Consider the following 23,501-nt stretch of genomic DNA (forward strand, 5'->3'; position numbering starts at 1 on the left):
ACAATTGGTAGTGAGCTCACTGTGAAACATTTCAACCCGTAACTTACTGGTAAGAAGACAGCAGCGTTCTGAGTAAATCGTTCCAACCATGTTATCTGGTGAGGACAACAATGTTCCGCGAATCAGGCCTATCCTAATTTACCACTCCATGATTTGGATGGGTGGCAGTAGAATCAGAAATTATCAAATCCCTAGTATAGTAATGCCTAGAGTCATCATCTCAAACGCGTATTTGCACTCTTTCTTTCTATATCAACTCACATTTATAGAAAGACAATTTGAATGTTGGAAGCTTGTAAACAAAATACTTCCAAAGGGTAATTATTTATTGCGTAAAAGCAGCCTTACTCAGCATTTAATAGCAATATTAATGAACAAAGGGGAATGCGGCGAAACTAGTTCTGTGTTAACCTCTCTACTTTCCAACTATATAAGCAAATAGACGTTACACGAAGAATCAGTTAGAATTAGGTCGAGATCTGATTGGTCAACATTAATGCATCGAATTTCCGACTCTTGATACATTACCAACGAAGGACAACCCAACAAGCGAACGAAAGAGGAACCAAAATTGAGTAAAGCACATCAGGAATGAATACGCAATGCATTCCATAAGGTGACATTGAAATCAAATACAACTGTAGAATATAGGACTCTTTTTTGTCATCACTGCATATAGCACACGAACAGTTATTTGCTCATCACATCGGTTACAGTCAAGACGATTATGCCAGTACAATTATAATAGTGTAAACATTCATACATGCCTCCAAATTTATTCACACTAACATCTAAGTTAAGTACTAGAATTCCTGTCCTAGATATGACTCATCCACCATGAACATAACTAACATTTATTCAGTGTACATAATCGTATTCCAACGTATATTTAATTAATCCTTTAACCGTCGTGTTTCATTATAATACAGTATATATCAATACACATTTACATTACTTTACATTGACTTCCTCACGTAATAGCAGTAGGATTATAATTTAGTGACAGTAAGTAAAATGAATCATATGACGCGGCAAATATAGTAATGTATTAAATAAAATGAAAAAATGAAATGGAATCTTTGTTTTACGTCCCACGGTTATGCCAGTTAAGCTAAAGGAGACGGTGATGATGAGTAATGAATGAAATGGTGGAATGAAGAAAGTGGGAGGAAACGGAATAACCCCGAGAAAACCCACGCACACGGTGTTTGTCCACCAGAAAATTCACTTCGCGGGGGCTGGGATCGAACCCGGGACCCCAAGCACCAGAGGTGAACGCTCTACCACTGAGCCACCGCGGCCTCTAATGTATTAAACAAGTACGCTATCCTATATGTACACGCACCCGATTTGTTATTTGTGATGAATTTAGTAAGATATTTTATTCTTTGTGACGTAAATGGTGTTATTTATAAGTGAAAAATGAGAGGGAGACTGAAGAGAAGATCCAGTTACAGAGTCCATACGGATTCCGGATTATTGACACTAGTACGATATATTCATTTTCTCTCTTCTCATACAAGATACTGCTGTAAACATAATTATTTATACAGAATAGAGTACAAGTATCGTAAGATGTTTTATAAACTTAGGAAGAACTCAATTCTAACAATCTAGAACTCAATTCTAGTACTTAATTTACAATTATTCGAAACAGTACTTAATATCAAAATTATACAATGTCGATTTATAATGTAGGATAATGTAGGATTTCGATTTCTAATGTAGGACAAAAGTAATCTATATTCTATCAGAATTAAAAGAAAAAAATAGACTATACTTTCCCGGCCATTGGCCACAGTACACCAATGGCGGAGGGAGATACCATATGACCCAAAGTTAACCCATAAAGCAAATTATTATGAATAATAGCATAAATGCAATACTAACAATAACTAATAAACTACTATTGGCAAAGACAAACAATAAGGATACTTAAAACTTAAAGATAATTTTATGCTATAATGAAAACTAAACCTGTCTATCACAAGTTGAGCCGATTTCAAATAATAGAAAAGTATGTATAAATTGTTTTCAAGGTTGACTAGTGCAAGAGAGTATCAGTAGGAAAACCAGGCACAGTCAAATCATTACACAGAACAAATATGAAATAAACGATAATGGAAATAATGAACGAGTGAAAGCAATTTACGCATTTACTACTTTTACTTCGAAACTTTCCTTCGGAATTTTCAATTCATGTGTTATTTTCCTTTCTTCAATTTCCGTTGGTTATTCTTCCTTTACATCTTAAACCATACTCTATTAGTAACTCTTATTCTCTTTCGTTCCTTCTTTCTGTGAAGATTCTTCTTTTCCTCTTTTCAGTGCTTCCGTTTCCATGCATTTGATTTTCTTTTGTATTTCCAGGTCCAGATATCGCTAATCAAGTTTTTTTTTCTTAAGTTTGCAGATCCTTTTTCGAAATTCATATACTTTTATCCTCTTCTTTTGATGTTCTTTCAGGATCATTTCTTTCACTTTCATAATTTTCTTATTCCTCCTTTTGTAATTCACACATTTATTCGAAATGTGTTCCGGTCTTTCTTTACTGTTACTTTTAACCTGAAGGTAATCGAAATCTTCATCCTGCGATTCTTCTTTGTGGTTTTCGTACTCTTCTTGAACTGTTTCCCACGAAATTACTTTCTTTAAAAGAAATCGAGACCAAAGCAGTCCATTAGAACGTGTACATCACGTAAAGAAGTTTGGTTTGTATGACATAATAGTTTGGTTTGTTTCTCAGTTACTATTGAAATCGGAAGTTATGATTTCTGCCATTTCCGATTTTTAGTAGAACTAAGTATGGAAATGAAACGTCAAAATGAAATGATAAACACCATTCTAGAACCGAACCTAATCTGTGTTGAAAATTTGATCAAGATCGGTCGGGTAGTTCAGGAGTTATTAAGTTTTATTTATTTGTTATATCTCCCCCTTCCACTCCCAGAAGTTCTACCGTCCAAGGGAATAGATATAAATCATCCCAGGCCCAAATCTCACCTTTTGATCGAGTTCGGTCGGGTAGTTCAAAAGATTAAGAGTCACAAACATAGTCACTTTCAATTTTATAATATAGATAGATTGTAATGATATGAAGAAGGTGTTCGATTGAATGAGCTGTTCGATTGAAACAGCTTTTAATGCATGTTGACGTATTATACAAGTATATATTGTGATAGGTTATATTCATCCAGCGTCCATCAGAAATGTGTTTGCAGTAACCAAAAGGCTCTAATCTGTGTTCAAGATAGTGTAGAAGTTCAGAAAGCTTGTTGCACTACTCTATAAATACCACGATGAGTATACTCGATACCAAATGCGATATGTTTCTCAGTGGATCGACACGAAATGAATGTTCCCTGCATAAATTCTATTCTTCGCAGAAATCCCATGTAAATTATATAACGCATAATATGAATATTTTTTCCCACGGAATTTTGTTTGCTGTGAATAATTTGTAACTATCATGCAAAATTTACATCGCTTAATATAAATATACTTTCAACCAAATTTTGTGTGCCAATTGGCAATAATTTTGTGTCTAAATACGAAGTTTAATTACAACTATTGCATTTTAAATCTCTACTATATGTAAAACGGAGATAAGCAGAGTGTTCTATTGTTTGAAGGAAAAGTAGGCCTGGCAACACTAGTAAAAGAAAAAGAGAATGAGATAGACAATACACGCACACATGCAAGTACATATTCTGAAGAGACACACATACAATTAAAAAAAAGAAAGAACGAAAGATTGAAGCGGAAAATGGTTGAACAAAGTTTCCGGAAATCGAATTTGTTGGCTGAAGAATATCAACAAGGGAAGCTCACCGTGTTCAAAGACACTTCAACGTTTTAATTTTCCATGAAGAGGGAGAAAAACAAAAAGAAAAGAATATCTATATTGAAAGCAGACAAGTAAGATACATTAAAGATTTATTGAATTTTAAAGGATTACAAACTTCAGAAATAGTATATAGAATATGTCGATATATTTTGAACTCCATCACGGATCGAAAAAAAAAAATCTTTTTAAACCTATTCATTTTCACTCACTGCAGTTTTGTAATCGTCTTTAAATGAAAGAAGGTTCTTAGTTTGATCTGTACGTGTGTATGTATGTAAGGCTGTATGCGATCACATCGAGAACCATTGGTCACATTTTGATGTGGTTTTCCCTAACGAATACGTAATTACTAAGAGAGGTTTAGTAATTGAAATAATTGAAAAAGATATTTCTTTTAAAAAATCAAATAATTCGTACGACGTCTGATGAGAAAAACATCCTAAAAGAAACTGCAACCAGAAATTCAAAAAAGTAAGGCATTTTGCACAGAAGGGGTAGGAACTACAGTAGAACCATTCTCGTCCGTCATCGACTGGTAAGCCACTCCGGTTAATCAGGCCGTGCTCGAGTCGAATTTGTCCCGACTCACGAGGCCTAGTGCCGCTTACTGCGGCATTGTTGTTTACTTGCTGTTACAGCATATCCGCTTTAGTGCTCCGTCATCTCTGGTATCGTTTCTTTCATTGTGTGTTTTCTGTACTGTACTCTGCAGTTTTTAGCGCTTACTGTTCGTTTATTTTCACTGCAGAGAACAACACAGTCATTTTTGAGTCCAGAGATTGTTCATTTTAGTGTAAATTCGTATTTTTATGTATTTTCTGAGAATCCGACCTAGTTTGTGTTCCGACCGTATCCCCAGTCCCAAACTGACGGATTAGAGAAGTTCTACTGTATATTAAGCCAGCTTTCTCGTAATGACCTAACACTGCTGATAGATGTTTAGGTCATTGGGGATGTCATGACTGTTTTACATACAGGTCTTGCTCACCTTTTACCAGAATATCATCCATTTTATTCTATGATTGGTCACCCATTGCAAGGAGGATTTTGGGCAGAGCAACTTCCAGAACGAAAGAGACAGTTTTACTGAGCTCTGTGTTTCTGTTTCCTGTTTTAAATGTCTAAACGCCCGCAGCCTTCTAACGACGAATCTATAGGGAATCACGATGGACCATACGTAGAGTGCTTCCATCTGAATTCAAGAGTCGGAGATTTGATTCCAGGTCATATGAGATAGCGAGTGACATCGTTGAGAGAGAGAAAGAGAGAGAGAGGAGGGAATGAGATTCAAATATGGAGACATAGAGAAATACATTCATATATTCAAGATTACATTGGAGACACAAACGATAGGACAGCTTCCATATTGTAAAATTCTCTCTATTTATGTAAGGTAGAGCAATTATCGTACACGGGAAATTGGACTTTCCCATCACCTTTTATTGTAAAAGACCCACTTGAATACAGAAATATATCACAATAAGTAGTTTCCTCTAATATTTTAGGCAAGAAAGTGGAAGGAACTCAATGACCAGGTGTCGTAAGGCTTTTGTAGGTAAGGTTACGCTTTTTGACCAGGCGTCGGGAGAGGGAATGGATTTGTGTGATTAGGTGTCTCTCGGTGACCGGGCGTCGTGAGAGAGAGAAAGGGAATCAAATGACCAAGCGTCGTAGGTCTTTTAAGAAAAGTGTCTCTCAATTGACCAAGCGTCGTGAGAGGGTAAAGATGTTCCCAAGGGCCAGACGCCTTAGGGATTTTGTGGTTAGATCAACCTGGAGAGATTGACGATTTTTGAGGTGTGTTGCTGTCTTTTAACCTAAAATTTCGGCTACCTTGGTTGATCTTCTTCTTGCCGACTGTCGGCGATGGTGGGCGACTCCTCTTCGGCACTGTCGTCTGCGTTGTATTTGTTTAGTGCCAACACGTGTAGTATACACAAGGTTACAGCATGGTGTGAAGACATGCGGAACCTTACAATATTTTCAGGAAAATTGTGATTTTGTGACGCATAAGAATCAAAGTTACCTCAGTCGGACCTGCGAGCACCCGCTGCTGTCGAATTAAGATGGAGAATTCTTTCTGAATTATCATAATTGTGCAGGAAGAGAAAGATCTTAATATTTGGATCTTAATATGATGAATTTTAATAAACATAGGTTTTGGACACGGGTTTCGAATCAATAATCTCTCAGTTATAAAGCCAAGACGTTAACCACTCCCATACGGAGAACGCTTTTTGACAAACCATGTTCTTCAAGAGTACCTAAACAATATCAACTCTCGAAGCATAAATGACAATATATTTCCAAATTTTGAGACACGAAAATTTGAAACACTGTTATTTGTATTAGGAATAGTTATTATAAACGCCCAAGCAGGTGTTGCAATGTGTCAAAAATCAATATATAAGATGCATCATAGATGTGTAAGTTAAGCGACTGAAATACTGCTACGTCTCATATATATATATATATATATATATATATATATATATATATATATATATATAGATAGATAGATAGATAGATATAGAAATAGATATAGATATAGATATATTAGGGTGGAGCGAAAAAATCAGATTTTCGAGTATCGAATTCTAATAGGGCTCAAAAGTTGCGTACTCGCATACTAATCAATGGAAAAATAACGAAAAAATTCACACTTTGGATCTTCAGTGCTCGCAAACGGCCTAAGATTTGAAAAAAAAATGACAAAAGTTTACCTTTATGCGATAAAAATAAGACTTTTGAGTATCGAATTCTAGTAGGGCTCGAAATGATAATCATATTTTAGATCTTCAGTTCGCTCAAACGGCCTAAAGGTTGAATAAAAATGACAAAAAAAGAAAGAAATATATATTTACGCAAGGAATATACAGGTTATTTATTTTTTGTTTCTATAGCATCTAAGTTCTTTATTTTAGTTGTGTGAGATCATGTTCGTTATTAATTCGTTAATGTGAGTGATTTTCAGTGGCGTATTTAGGGGGGTGGCTTCCGGGCTTAAGCCCCCCCCCGAAATCTTACTTAGTGTAGTAAAGTAAATGAAATATCTTGCAGAACTTTCACATTTCCAGGCAAAGCCCCTCCCCCGAAAGTTAGCAAAGCCCCTCCCGAAATAAAATCGTAAATACGCCACTGGTGATTTTATACATTTTATTTTCATAATGATTTTGCAACTCTTCCCCATTTCTCAACTTTTTTTTTTTTTTTTTTTGCTTGAAATAGTCCAGAGGTCACCACGAGGAGCTGGCTGCAATTCGAGTTCCACCCATACGATATCCTATCAATTTAGATGTGCTAAATTATGTTGATTTAGTCAAGGATGTCTTAAATTCAGATATTTTATCAAATTTCCTTATTGTGAGTATTGAGAGCAAATTTGCTCTAATACAGTCACCTCTGTTTTCTTTTCCGCACATTTTTCCTGCAGACTCTGTAACAAGTTTGATATATCTTTTAACTTCCTGAGTATGGCATGGAAAATTTAAGAAGTCAAACTCATGAGCGTGTTTGTTATTCATAAGTGATAAGATATTATTGTTTCTGTTGTCAAGCTTTCGAGCACTGGAGGGGGTGACAGCTTACATTTTCTCCAATCTATCAGCTCTCTGTAGTCCGTGCCATAAAAAATTATTGAAGGTGCCATAAAAGTTCTAACAGATTTCCCCATCGGAACTTGATTTTTTGCCTCTAGCACTCTCCTGTAACCCAACTCTCACACGTATTGTCTCTCATCCAATATCATAGCCAACAATATGTTCTCTGGACGACAGAAGAACGCATTTCTCTCAATCACAGGATCGATGTTTCTTCTAATGTTGTTTAGCATTTGTTTGAGCCATCTTCAAAATATGTTTAGGTCCATATTTCACTGATTGATACCTCTTTATGTCGAACCAGACAGGAGAATATGTCTTTATAATGTAATTGACAAGCACTTTGAGTTCGTTTGTAGGAATTGTTTGCGAAACGTACAACCATATATATATATATATATATATATATATATATATATATATATATATAAGTACCCGGTTTGCACATGTCAGCCATCGAAAGGAACTGAGAGGTACAGGATGCCACGGACCACAGAGAGCTGATAGCTTGGAGAAAATGAAAGCTGTCGCCCCCTTCAGTGCTCGAAAACTTGACAAACAATAATATCTTATCACTTATGCATGACAAATCTGCTCATGAATTTGATTTCTTAAATTTTTCATGCCATACTCAGGAAGTTGAAAGATGTATCAAACTTGTTACAGAGTCTGTAGGAAAATGTGCGAACAAGAAAACAGAGTTGGCTACATTAGAGCAACTTCGCTCTCAATACTCACAATACCAAAATTTGATAAAATATCTGAATTTAAGACATCCTTAGCACATCTAAATTGATAGGATGGTAGGATAGGGTATGGGTGGAACTCGAATTGCAGCCACCTCCTCGTGGTGACCTCTGGGCTATTTCAAGGGGAAAAAAGTTGAGAAATGGGGAAGAGCTGAAAAATCATTATGAAAATAAAATGTATAAAATCACTCACATTAACTAATTAATAACAAACATGTTCACACACAACAAAATAAAGTACTCAGACACTATAGAAATGGAAAAAGAGTAATCTATATATTTCTTACGTAAAGATAATTTTTTTTTTTTTTTGGTCACATTTTTCAAACTTTGAAAAGCTGATTTTTTTTTACGCGTAAAGGTAAACTTTGGTGTTTCTTTGTCACATTTTTCAAACTTTAGGCCATTTGAGCGAACTGAATATCCGAAGTGTGATTTTTTCGTTACTTTTCGATTCATTAGCATGCCAAAACGGAAGTTTTGAGCTCTATTAGAATTTGATACTCGAACACTTGATTTTTTCGCTCCACGCTAATATATATGCTCGGAAAGCACTATCCGAAACTATTAAAAAACGGTTCTGATCAAGAGGTATAGAAGTTAGAAGGATCTAAAAATAACGTTGTAATATATGGAAAATCTTATTTGCACATTAGTCTGGATCTCTAACAAGATCTTTCTGTTGGTTTAACGGTTAGCGCATTTTACTTTAGTGTATGTGATCTCGGATTCAATTCTTGGTGAACGAGTATAACAATTTAATTTTATAATCATTCAGTTTTATCAAATATCCGTCTCCTTTAAAGTATAAGGCATAATTCTAGGAAATAAAATAATCATTTCTCGAACTTCTACTATATGTTCGACTTTTGATTTTTATACTTCACAAAATCAAAGTTTTCTTAAATGTGGATGCTGTTTGATCATTTGTTTCTTCAATTCTAACCTTGCATCTGTAAATGTATATACCTCTGTCCCCATATTTGAATTTATCTCTCTCTCTCGAATACTATTCGAAATTATTATATTCGTTTAAGCCTTCTGCTATAGGCTATCGGTTGTTAAAAATAGGAGAAAGATGTTAAATTGTATTCTTATAATATATGAATAGGTTAATTGCCATAATTAATTATTAACAAGTTGTGGTGTTAGAAGTAGAATTGCACGAATTCGTTATTAAAATTTTGTTCAACTGCAGCGCTGTATTTGATCGCCAGGTCACAGGCAGCAACGAGACCGGAAGGTAAAATTTCTATAAAGTGTCAAAATTGAACCAAATCAACTTACTTAGTCGTTTTTAATTGAAATTAATGGTTAGAAGTGTACTACCTCTATGAAATTTAAAATTATTATTGAGAGTGGTTTGGACTATGAACGAGTTATTAAACAGCAAGTATTGTACTTACTATTAGATTATTCTCAACTGAACATTAAAAAAAAAAAAAAAACAGACAGAATATTTAGAAATATCATTTTCAAGTCAATACAAGTATTATTAATTCAAATATAATTATATCATTGTAGTTATTATAGAATATTGTATACCACTCTTCTAACAAAATCTATTTTTTTATCTCAGTAGTTCTAAAATGAACTCTGAAGTACTTGCTATCTATGGCTAAAATGCTATCGTCTTACACCCATTAGATCCAAATGAAAAATGACAAACTTGACCTGTTATGCTAAGCTATGTTGAATCCATAATTTATTCTCTTCACAAGCATTTTTGACTTATCTGGGCCTCCGGTCAATTATTGTACTGCTATCAATCAGTCATTTCTATTAAAGCTGCTTCAAGACCAAGTAACTCTTTACATCATATTCTGACGAGTATTCCGAGGAAAATGTTTCGGTTGGAATACATTGTACGTTTTCGCTATTAAAAGTCAGGGTACTTAAAATTGAAATACATTTATCAACCCAATTACTTAATCTTGAAAACACAACGTTAAAGAGTGAAACAGGACGAGAGAACTATTTATAAAAGGAATTTTAACCTTGTTTTAAGTTATTGTTATGCTAAAACCCGCTCAGTCCAACATCGTAATAGACCCTACATTAATTCCTCAGAGCACTGAAGTTTCAAAGACATGCAAAAGTGACAGTTAATACATGTTATTGCAATGCTTTTATCCATATTCCTTTGTCTAAAAATATTCCTTTGTCCCTGAAGAATTTTGATTTTTTTGTTCCCGTCTAAAATTTGGAAAATTGGACTTAACGGGGTTTTATCGTAACACTCCTTATATATAAGATAATGTGTTTGATGGCAATTATATTATTTTGCCGAAGTTATAACTCGATTTAAAAATGCTCAAAGATTAAAAGTTCACAAAGGCAAAAATTTAACACCCGCTTCACTTTACACTTCTGTATTAGAGTAGGCCTACTTGTGCTTCCGAATGGAAGCTGTGGAAATTGAAAGACATTAAAGGTTGAAATTGTTCTTCAGTAGAGGATAAAAGGTAATAAAAAACAAACCAGGATTGTGGAAGTGTGATAGTACTTTTAAGGAATCAACTCTAGTCTCTTGCGCTACTGAAAACAAATTAAAAGAAAGAAATAAAACATATAATCTGATTGGAACTAGTAGTACCTGTTTACAGAAGAACAAGTTGTTCGCAGCACAAAAGCCTCTAGATTTGTAAACAAGTCAGCAAATAGTCATTTAAAAATTACCAAAAAGGTCCCAAATCAAAACATCATTTTTTTACTGTCTTGAATGTTGAATTCTCTTTCTCTGTCTTGTTAGCTACATTTTCCCAAGTTGGCCACACTGGTTGTAAATAAAGTACTGGTAGCAAAGATGATACATTTTAAAGAATGGATTGTGTCAAACACATCATAGGATTTCAATACAATCTGCATTTTCTTGCATTGTTTACCAACTCCACTGTCGAGTTGTATGGCATTGGTGATGATTTTTTTGTTGTTGTTGTTGTTGATCTTGGTGTTGGATCGCCCTATGTTGTATGGAAACCCGGAGATCGGGTGTTTCTTTCCAACCTTTAAAAAAAGTCAAAATAGCACTGATTCACTTCAGGCGAACATTGTGGGTGCCCCAAGACCTCCCAATGCCATCTGCCCAACAATTGGATCCCTGCCACGTGATAACAAGAGTTGAGGTTAGTCCTTAAGAATCTTCTACATAGATAAGTAAGCCAAACTTCTACAAATATCTTTCTGACAGTCCAATGACGATCAATTTCAAGAACAGCTTGCATTAGCTGGACTTCATCCTCTGAAATGGAGGGAAAACTTATACAGCTCCAAACTTCGTCTTCTCTCGGTCAGAACGAAAAGCTTTAACTCACCATGCAGCTCTTCAATACGATGGGGTATTATTGTTACATCTTCCTGCTCCCTTTCATGACACTGACACGACCTTTTGCCATGAACCACTTGGATTTTTATCCACGAACGCTATTTCAGTTCTCGGTAACATACTTTAGGGTACCTCACACAACACAGATCACTTCAATCATGCACGACACTATCACTATTTGGCTTTACCAATTGCTTTTTAGCACTGCAAACTTCAACAATGGTCAGAACTAACAATTTCCAAACCCTTTTCGTGCACGATCGTGCATACACAAGTATACTTGCTTTCTGATATTTTTACCAATATTTTATTTACAACCCATACGCTTATTTATTCAGAGAGAACAATCTAATTGCTATTTAGTGATTTCGGTCGAATTTCCATTGAGTCAACCTATCCTTCTTACGAGCACGTAAGTATCTGCACTTTTATTGTAATTTTCTGTAGGTTGGTTGTACGGCCTTCTGCCCTCGCAAGCCGATAGATAGCATCATTGTCTTTACTTATAGTAGGTTTCAGCGTTCTTACTTCAGTTCACTTTGCGCTGATGCGAAGTAAACACGGCTGCGCCACTGTACATTTGCACCGCAGGAGAACACCAATGATGATTCGTTTTTTTTTTTTTTTTTGAAAAAATCACCTGCGTTAGTATGACGGTCCAGCAGGTACTACCAGGTTGTCAATATAATTATGCTTATGCTCTTCAGTGAATTGTTTTGGAATCTATCTCGCACGTCCTGCTATTTTTTTGTTCTTCATGATTGTTCGACGACCGTTGAAATTTTCTATTCCTTGGTAAACACTTTGCCGTTTTAAGCATGATTCTCATGTTATGATGGGAATCTTGAATGCATTTCAGCTGCTGGTTCACCTTCAAATTAAAAAAAAAATGGAATACAAAACGCATTTCTTATGTTGTGTAAGTGGGCTGTGAGAAAGCCATGTTTATTTTGCAACAGTGCACAGCAAACTGGAACTGAAACAGTGTTGCCAACAAGTTAATACAAAAAGTCGCTAAATAGGAGATGAAATGACTCCAATTTTGGGTGAAAAGTCGCTAAAAAATTTTTCGTGGAATTTTGCCCCTTTCATATATATATATATATATATATATATATATATATATATATATATATATATATATATATATATATATATATATATATATATATATGTGTGTGTGTGTGTGTGTGTATATATATAAGATACTTGATCAATTCAAACCATAGTACTGTCTACGCTACAAGAACATATATGAAAGACATATATATCTAATAATTATTTCACTTTTATACATTTTTAACTTTATGATCAATTTTGCTTCAGCGAAATCAAAAATGAGTTTAGAAAAACGAACAAAATTAAAGACTAGGAAAAAATCTTACACACTTCACTTCTACTCTCGCTTCTACAGATAATCTGTTTGCTATCGGCAATGTATTATTTGTGCCTCTCTCTCTGTAAACTAAAGGACATTAAAAGCTGGGATTGATCCCCATGAGTAGGTTAGAGATAACAGCAATCAAAGTGGGAATATAGAGATAAATGTTATGCACTTTCCCAGCTCGTCAACACCTGCACTGATTCAAATAAGCAAAAGGAATAAACATATCTGAACTGATTCGAGCTAATAGTGCTTATTTTAGGACAAGTTGTTCGCAGCACAAAAGTCGCTAGATTTGTAGGTAAGTCGCCAAATCGTCATTCTAAAATCACCAAAAAAGTCGCTAATCGGAAAAATTATTTTTTGTCGCTATCTTGGAAGGCGAATCCCCTAGATTTAGCGACTTTTCCCCCAAATTGGCAACACTGAACTGAAATGGTAATGCTGAAACTTGCCAGAAGCGAAAGCAATAGTACCATCTATCGGCTTACAAGCACAGAAACCTATGCAGTCAACCTACAGATGATCAGAACAAAATTGCACATACTCATTCTCTTACCCTTGCAAAAACAAGGATTTGCTAATTTTATATTCTAAACTAGTAAAATTTTTTCTCTGACTTACTTCGATTTTTTCCTTCATTTTTCTATTTTATTCTAGTTACTGATTTTAGTTAGACTTCTCAGGAAAAGTGCGCTCATTTCAAGTTTTTTTTCGCAGTCAGTAATGGTTAAATTGAGTGTCACCCTTAATCTAGACTATGAAATCAGTGTTGTTCACTATACGGACGCCAGTGGTTTATTGCCAGTCATGTCTATCGACATTATTATTATTAAAAATAACAGTTATTTTATGTGTATATTCATAGGGAAAAGACAGACTTAGAATGGCGTTCAGTTCATTTCTTTTGAAAGAATTGTGAAGTAATCATCGGAAAATCTACATGTGACCTCCACGAGATAAATTGAGAAAATATAACGTGGATGGAAAACTGAAATACGTTAAGTAAACTCAGGGCACAATGTTTGGGAATTGTGTCTTTTTTATCTTTTGTAAAGCTGTAGGTCAATGTCTCATACAGTTTTGGTGTTGCCAAACAACAAACTCTAAAGAAAATAAGATGAAATATTTAAGCCCTGGAGTGAAGTAAGAGATTATGCGTTCCAAAATAAGGTTTCTAGCACTGAAGCTTCGAACTTGTAATATCGCGTTTACCTCCTATAAATGATTCCCTAACATCACCATTCTATATCTTACCTTTGATGTCACGTTATAAACAAGCCCAGACTTATGTAATGAGGCAATTGTTTGAAAGCACCTTGTGAAACGTTTTTTCTTTCTTTTCCTTCTGTGGCAATTACAGAAATGAGATGTGGAACAAAGAGCTGAGGATTGCTGCCCATAACATTGTGTCTACTGAAAATAAAGACTTCACAGAATAAAACCTCGGATGACTTTTTCTAGAACAACTATTGTGCAGACCGCATGAAAGTAGGTAAACCTTTAACAGTCATTGTTCCTTCTTCCGTGGTATGCATTCTATTTCTAGTTGGCAAACATACTGTAAATCTTCGTTACAGTTAATCCACATCATCAGGTTGAAGAAAAGAATCACCGTGAATGGGAACGGGGAGTCGCTATATATTTTGAAATCTGATTATCTTGTAATTATGATAATTTAGCCAAATATGAAATAAAAAAAAATAAATGAATAAATTTTGGAATTTTTCCTTCATATATATGTTTTAGACTTAACTAATTCATATCAGACTTGCGAAAAGAAACATCAAACCAATTTAATGACCCCTCTTCAGTTTTATTACAAAGAGAAGAAGTGGGAAAGAAGAGAAGAAGGTAGGAGAAAGGAGGAAAAGGGGAAGAGGAAAAGGAGAAAGGAAGAAGGAACTAGAGATAAAGAATTACTGGATAATTATGGAAATATGGTAAAGGAAATTGAATAGTTGTTACAATGTGATTCATATTCGAATGTTGTTACTTGAGGATCAATTCTGAAGTGATCCCGAAGACACACATCTTTCCTCATACTATCCCGACCTGGATCCAGGCAACTGCACAGGTGGGAGTTGCTCTAACACAGCCCAGGTTACGAGAAGTTTTAATTTAATTGGTTGTCTATTATTTCGAAATGTTAAATAACCTTTATCCAGTATTTGAATTTTTGTAATGAAGATCGAACACACATTGGAATCAGCCAAGAAAAATAAGCCAAAGTGCATATTTTCCACGCATAAAAGTTTTGCGATTTCTGAAAAGACTGTCGTTATTCAGGCTCATCCTGTTATTTTGGCTTGTCTCCCAGAGCCGATTTAGACTACTTTAGAATTGGTTATCTTTCATGACCTCTGTCATACACTAATACATACAACATGCCATTACACACTTATTATGAACACATTCATAGTTAATCAATATTAATCGCTACCACTTGAAACTAAATTTATCATTCATTCAACATACCCTCACATACATACAGGATGGCCTATTAACATGAGTAAAAATATTTCAAAGAAACCATCTAACTACGATTTGGTGAACATTTATTACATCTATGAAGAAATTAGACAGAATTTATAAACATGCAATAAACATACATATAAATATGTCAATGCACACACGAGATTGAACAATAGTAATGCAAGGATATATACACATATATTTATATGTATTAAACAGATTAAAAGGAAAGAAAAATATTTTTATTTAACTTTCGGTAAATACGATATAAGTTCGTGAGTAATTGCAGTCTACAATATAATGAGTGAGGGAAAACAAAAAAAAAAAAAAAAAAAAAAAACTTGAGGTCATGGTTAGGAATGAGTCTTTATCTCATATGAAATTTTTTTAAAGTAATTATACGAGTCCTCTCTCGTAGCTCTAGACAAGCTATAATATTGTATGTATTATCACCCCTTAAAGGGTATTATCAAAGCACCCTTTCTGGTGTCCATACATTTAACTTCATTTCATTTTTTATAAACACACAAGATTATGTTTACTCATTGTAACTGACACATATTCTGTTCGTCGAGGTGTCTATCGAATACGTTTCTTCCATTTCTGGGGTCAAGAGAACGAAGTTTCGTTACTGATATCACGGTGACAAACGTTACTTATTCTGTCATTCACTTACTATCCCATTCATGTGCGATCTTTCAGTTAATATCAGCTTGCACTACCAAGTGCATACATTTATCGTTAGATTCACACGGCATTTAAAGGAACGAGAATTCTCCAAGTTCAGAAGGACTTTCGTTTGTATTGAGAACACGACTACTGAGGTGGAAACACTGGTCGAATTTGAGGATTCGTACGGGACTGATGGAAATCGAAATGTAGTTTTACAGAATGATTTCAGTTTACTACCTTGAGGGTTGATTTAAGGATACATTAGGGTTACGACGACCTGCCTAAATCCCATGCTACATGCAGAGGTTTAATACAGATGATGTTAGTCGTTACATATGTTACCTAATAATATCACAAACATTGAAGAGAGAATATATATATATCATGCGACGATATTTTCTAACATTTACATTTATCGGATATTTTGGAACTATAGCAAGCAAGGACCGTTCGGGGTAAGATACTAAGACCCTTTACACGTATTTATTTATTCAATTCACCATTATACATTTTACTTAAATATCATATTTATATTTCACACCTATTTATATCTCAATATATATACTTCACATAAAGAATCCGAAATATATCGCAAATTTACAAATAACTAACCGCACATAATGATAAAATTAGTATTCTCAAGCATTCTATTAAAACAGGTAGACATTTAATTCGAATGGCAGGCACGTGAACACAGAATATGTATAAATATATGGTTCTAAAATGATAACACTACTTTCGGGCCCAAACTACAATGACAACATTCACATTCATGGTAATCAACGGACACAAAAGTAGAAATGACTGTTGGCCCAACGCAGAATTTTGAACGGATAATGATAAAAAAATAACATTTTATTGTATACTAAACCAATCGCTCACTATTGCAGTGGGTCAAAATGTGATGGAAAACATTTCGTTAACCTTCCATATGAATGAATACATCTACGAATCGTGTCTCGCGACATTTCAGTTGGTAAGTCAAGTTCAAATGATATAGAAAGAAAAAATCTCGAAGAAAAGAATAGAGATAGATAGAGAAAAGGAGAAAATTGGCGAGAAAGGAATAAGTAGGACACTAAGACTACAAAGATAAATGGTCGAATTTTGACATACAACAATCCACAGCCAAATATGATTTCATATACCGAAAAAGGTTGGCCTACTAAATACGTAGCCTAATATAAATATCTCCAAGCCAACAAGCTAGTCCGTGTCCTGAGCGAATTTTCCACAAACAGTGGATTTATGGAAATTTCACTGCGCGCTGTGTCTAGCCGAAACCTTGGAGACTCTGGCACTGCCGGGAAGTCAGTGTGGTCTCTAACTTAGAATTACTAAATAAAAATATCCGACCCCTCAGAAACTGAGAAGAATTCCGAGTAAAATATCGAAAACTAGACTAAAGTCAATAAAACAGAATAAATCCTAAAAGGGATTTGCCGAATTTAAAAAAAAAATAAATAACTAAAATGTGTACCAGTAAGTTGTCTGCCAAATCTAACTAGTCGCTCTCAGTGCGCAAGATTCGCTACATCTTGAGACGTCAACTAATTTCAAAACACTATGTCTAATAGTAGTAGAAGAAATGAAAGTTCATGGACATTGGGGATTTTCGACGCCTGGTACGATATAACGAGATTCTGCTGTATTAAATTTTCTATATTATTCAATCGTATCCACTTCGTCACCTCTGCGGACAGTAGTGAACTTAGTTTATTTGGTGACGTGGAAAAAAACATTTTTTAGAAATGTAGAGTAGTATCGCAAATGTATGCTGAACGCGTATAATTGAACTGTACCAATTCTGCAAACATCTATTCTGTTCTATGATTAACTGAAAACATCGGGAATTATTTGCTATATGGCTACCGTCTGTGTCGTCAGGCTGAATTATTAGTTAGTATGTATGTTTACTATTAAATGTCAAGCCACGAAGTGAAAATACAACCCGTCACTTGTACACAACACACTATCCTCACATAAAATTCTAACGTAATAGTTAATGTACTAATATATTTATTATTATATACATACAATCAATACCTTGTAGCAAAACTTACCACTGGGCACATATTTATTCATACTCTCTACCATATTATATATCATTAATATTATCATTACTCACTTATTCATTTATATATTTATTCATTTTATAAAACGTAGATTTCTTTTCAGACATCCTATAATCTATCAATATGCCCAACACTGCCCAAAGCAGTCTTATTATATATATTAAAATCAACAAATTATTATAGTACATTAAGTAATACGTGTGATTTTTTATGAATTTATATGAATTTCTTTCACAGCAAACTACAATTTATTTCACTTCACGGCTTCAAATTATTTTGTATGCAATAAAAACTCAATATGCTAAATTACATGTAATTATATGTCAGAAAATATCAACAATGCGATCGTTCACTGAAAGCAACGGAAAGAGAGAATTTAAAACTGCAGCCTGGCAATAAAATAATACCATATAGACTAACTTCAAGTTAAAGGAAAGGGCAAGATTTATTATTATTAATAATTTTATTACTGGACTATATAAATGACTGTGCTTTTCAGGAAAATTTATCTGCAATGTAATTTATTTAAATACCTAGTCTTATGGGCCAGAACTAATATTTACTCATCATTTATAGCAAAAAAGGGTCATTTTCGTGTTGACCAGTTCACTAATTATTAGCGTAACAGAACCCTAGCGGTGAATAATTCTCAACTCGACACGAGAGGGCATTGATAGTACGAAAACAACCCATGCACGATTAAATATTCTTTGCACTCTATTATTGTCTAGCTATAAGTAGTATACTAGGGAATAACGTACGGAATTACTATAAATTTTCATTATGAATCACTGCACTTATTACGATGGATCAAAATGATAAATAAACGATGAACAACAATACAGTGCCCTTAAATGAATTAGTTATACATGCTCATCCACAACACAAAAATTACACATACGCATGCTATATCACACATGAACTAAGAAAGCAAATACTAACACATATAACTATTCATACTAATCTATATTATTACACAACTCGACTATACGTAAAACTAACAATCACTAGATTTCACCATATTAACAATCGGCTCGGGAACTTGGAAAAGGAACGGAATGAATCAGACCCAAATGGCCCTCCTAATTCACTAAATCATATTTGTCAGGGGCAGTGCCCAATTTTAAGATAATTTCCAGTGCCCCAGGAAGGACATATTGAAACTACTAATGGCAAGGGTCCCTTTCCTGAAGGGAAAAGAACCCTGACAAAAATCGTTCAACAAATTTCCGTTGAAAGCTATGTAAAAAATCACATATACTACGTATACAAACAAAAGCTATGATAGGACAGGCCTATCGCAACCTATCAGGAGAATTTTGAGGATAAGGAGAGTTTTCAAGGGAAACACTAATCTTCAAACTGTTTCTGAAAGACCACTTAAAGAATAACCGAAACTCGATGCACTTCACTAAGAATCTTGCCATAGCTATTAACATTTACGAACATGACGTCGCTTGGGTTGAAGTCCATATTTCACTGATTTTCTGATTGTTTTCACTGGAGAATTTTACTGTTTAATACACCTTTCTGCTTTCAACGTATCTATTTCTTAATTAGAATTAATTTTAAATGTTTTTGCTGCCTTTTTCGTGGAGAAATCAAAATATTTATTCGAATCCAACTATTACGTTGTTGCTCGCAAATTTTCCAGGTAGAGAATGACAAGAATTGCGCCTTGATACGAGAGCGTCAGAAAATAGTTCCAATCATAACAAAGGGTTTGGCGGTGGAGAATATAAAGCGAATAGAAAATAGTAAACACTGAATGAAACCTGACTTGAGAGGATATGAGCATCTCAGAGGGACGAAGGGGGTCTAAATTATTTTGCCAAATATCATATTGGTGGATAATTTCAAGAATTTCTGTCAATTGTGTACCTATGTTTTCGTATAGCATTAAAGTGTATAATTTCAATACTCATCCGTTTGAAATGCCCAAATAGAGGATTTACATTAAAACAATGTATAAATAAAGAAATTATTCTCCAAAATATAATTCCTACTAGGTTATTCAAAACTTTTACATTGATTTTGATAAACGAACAAATGAATTTACTACATGGACCGAAAAAATATATATTGAAAAATCTACAGTACACAGTGCGTTCAAAAAATATTGGGTCCCTCCGAACAAAAATTTCATTACCCGAACTGTAAGGTACATTACAAGGAGTTAAATTGAAACAACTATCCAGTTTACCATGTTATTCCTTATTCGTATGGAAACTTGTGAGTTGTTGAGTGCCATCTCTTCTTTTTAGTTATTTCGGAAGTAAAATTTACATGTCTTACTATAAGTGCAAGGCTAGCGAAGAGTCTTAATAAGTAAAGTTTTATAACTTGAATACAGTAAGTTAATAATATTATAAAGAAATTAAGTATTGTAAAGTAGTACTCACACAAGTATGTGGTATAAAATAGCCTGTAAACCGTGAGGCCGCTCCAAAAAATTATATATTTTGCTCTGTATGCGGCGATATCGAGCGTCACGGCGACTGGCGCGGTAATTGAGTGGCCTTCCAAGTAGACTCATCCGTGGCTGATTCAGCCGGCCGCGCCTTTCCCGGGGATCCTGGAGTGTCAGGCTGAAACAGGAACGTAAAAACATTACATTAGTTAAGCTGTTAAGATTTCACAATAAATTGAAGGTATTACATATCACACTATTTTTATTTAATCAACTTTATAAAACTAACTGACAAATTAATGTTATTTTATAAAAGTAATATAGAACACTCAAAAATGTTTTGCTAAAAGCGTCAGTATCGCTTCAGATTTTGCTTGAGATAGGGGAGGTGGAATTGCAAGATTATTTACTGATACAAGTAGTCTAATTTTTATTAGTATTAGACCTATTATACCATTGTTTACAAATGAATATCTGAACTCATAGAGGGAAAAATTATTCTTCTCAAAACGACTATCATGGTAGAAATTCTATTTTTTAACTGAGTTTGATATACCAAAAGTTAGGAATTGAGTTTGTTGATGGAGGTGATTCATCCATCTTACAACGATATTGTATATCTATGCGATAAATAACTTCCATTTTCTTGTAGTTATTTTGTGCAACGGCGCAAGAAAATAATGTAATATGTTGTTGATTTTATATGATAATCAGATAGTGTGAGTTGTTAGAAAGGGAGATAGTTATTTTGCTTGCTTGACAACATAATAATTTTCATGAAGAATTGAGAATAAAAGGCAATGTTGTTACAAATGATCTGTCTGATTTAATGTAATTTGATCGTGTTGACATAAATTGCAATTCGGACTGTTGGCTAAATGTAACAAGAAGTTAGTCGTTACATTTTAGATGGTGTTTCCGCCCGGAATTACCTTGAGATGAGTTTGAAGTTAAGTAAAGCAGTCTTATCATTGCGTTGAACACAGAGTATACTTTGCCCAGAAGTAGGAAAAGAATTTATAGAAACATTAAAATGAGTGTTTCAGGGAATAAAAATATAACTGAGGAAGGTGATGATGTACAGCTACCAGGTACGAACTCATCAACGAACGTGGCTGATCTTATAAAGACAGCTTTTTCAGCAAATATCACAGCAAGAACAAAAAATGGATACCAAGCTGGAGCAAATGACACAACAACTAGCACAACAGATGAATGCTAAGTTTGAGCAAATAACTAATCTAATGGACACTAAAATGGAAGTTGGAGTAAATAAACCAACAAATAAATTCGAAATTAGAACAAAAAGATTATAAGATGGAACAGATTCTACATCGATTTACTGATGTAGAAAGTTTGGTAGAAGTTATAAAAACCTTAGCTAATGAGCATACTAGTCAGATCAGGGAATTGCAGGAAGAAGTAAATGTGATCAAAGAGAAGTTTAGTACTGCAAATGGTGATCGAGTTCCGGCTGTCAACGTTGAACATATACCTATGAATCCAGAGTAGTAGTGGAAGATAGTGATTCATCCGGAGGATATTCAGAAAACGACGATAGTGAAGCTAGTATCGTGAGAGATGGGAGAAGAAATCATTCGTCTCACCGCAGGAAAAACATTCATGTAAATTCCAAACATAGTAAGCATACTAGTAAAATCGTTTTCGGTTTAGAGAAATTCGATCTCTAACAAAATTTAGTGTAAAGACAGATGACATCCCGGCCAGTACATTTTTAGAAAAGTTCGAGGAAGAATAAGCTTTAATTGGAGTAGACAGATCTAATTTTTTAAAAAATTCTACCGCATGTTTTATTACCACCGTGTTCCGTATGGTTCAAAGCAATCAGAAGTAATTTACGTAATTATTTAGGTTTTAAAAATGCCTTACTTTCTAATTTTGAAAACGATTTTTGTTGGCCAATAGAGATGGCTTAGTTCGAAATAAACATTATAACCCAAAATTGGATAAGAGTCTCACTGACTTTGGGATATCTGTATATAATTAATTGAAGTTAATTAATCCATACCAACAGGAATCAAGAGTAATAGCATCAATCCGAATCTTGTTACCTTTTAAGTTCAACAAATGTTGTTTTCTGCACATTGTGTTAATTTCAATCACCTTATTATGATATTGCAAAATTTTGAAGGTCAATCTGTGTTGCAGGCTAATAGTAATCGGAAAAGCTAATAATAATCGTAATCAAATTAGTTGTGTACCTGTTCGCAACATCAGTGTCAGAGAAGAAGGTGGTCTTAATGCGAGAAATAATAATAGGTTCCATTGTAATGAGAAGAGAACTGAACCCAATTTTACCAGTAACAGAATTGAATCTAATTTTAGGAGAAACAGGAACAATAATAGTAATGCATTTTAGAATCAAGCGAACAATAAGTTTAATTTTCCACGAAATGGATTTCATAATAGGTTCATAAGTGGCAGAAATTCTCAAAATAGAAACCAAGGTACCGTGGAAGCAAATAATAGGCAGAAATGTATACAAGATTGCGGCGTGCAATGTAACTTAACCAAACCCTTTGGCAATGTAACTTAAGCTAATGTTGTGGCGTCCGAGAAAATATATTCAATTGATTTTTGTTTTATTTCATTTTAAATACCGTAATGATTTCATTTCTTATTCGTACTTTGAATTCTATACAGATAATAAAAATGATGTATACTAGATTTCAGCACGTTGTGATATGAACACGAATATATCTTACTAAAAGTTATGATAAACTGTCTTAAAAAAATAAAACATGTTATATTGTGTTCTTACTCACATACACTTTGCTGATTCTTATTATGACAATTTCTTTGTTTGTGTTGTTTCTGGTAATGCTATAAATCAAGTTTTATTTTGTTTCACTTTGAATATTGTTATAGTTCTTTTATAATTCGTACTTCTTCTGAATTCTATGCAATTTACATCTATGCATCGATACAAATATTTATCAACATT

General features: G+C 34.1%; 1 protein-coding gene across 2 annotated transcripts in view; it reads right to left on the bottom strand.

Moving 5' to 3' along the window:
* LOC145683874 (potassium voltage-gated channel subfamily KQT member 1-like) overlaps positions 1–20,710 on the bottom strand; it is an 802,890-nt gene extending 782,180 nt beyond the window's left edge. For both annotated transcript variants that reach the window (XM_081755499.1, XM_081755500.1), the window contains exon 1: positions 20,529–20,710. In XM_081755499.1, coding sequence (XP_081611625.1) covers positions 20,529–20,662 — 134 coding nt within the window. In that variant the 5' untranslated portion in view covers positions 20,663–20,710. The remainder of the gene's footprint in view (positions 1–20,528) is intronic.
* Between the last annotated feature and the right edge of the window lie 2,791 nt (positions 20,711–23,501).

This window comes from Thermobia domestica, chromosome 4 (assembly GCF_964235325.1).
Source record: "Thermobia domestica chromosome 4, izTheDome1.hap1.1, whole genome shotgun sequence".
Lineage (NCBI taxonomy): Eukaryota > Metazoa > Arthropoda > Insecta > Zygentoma > Lepismatidae > Thermobia > Thermobia domestica.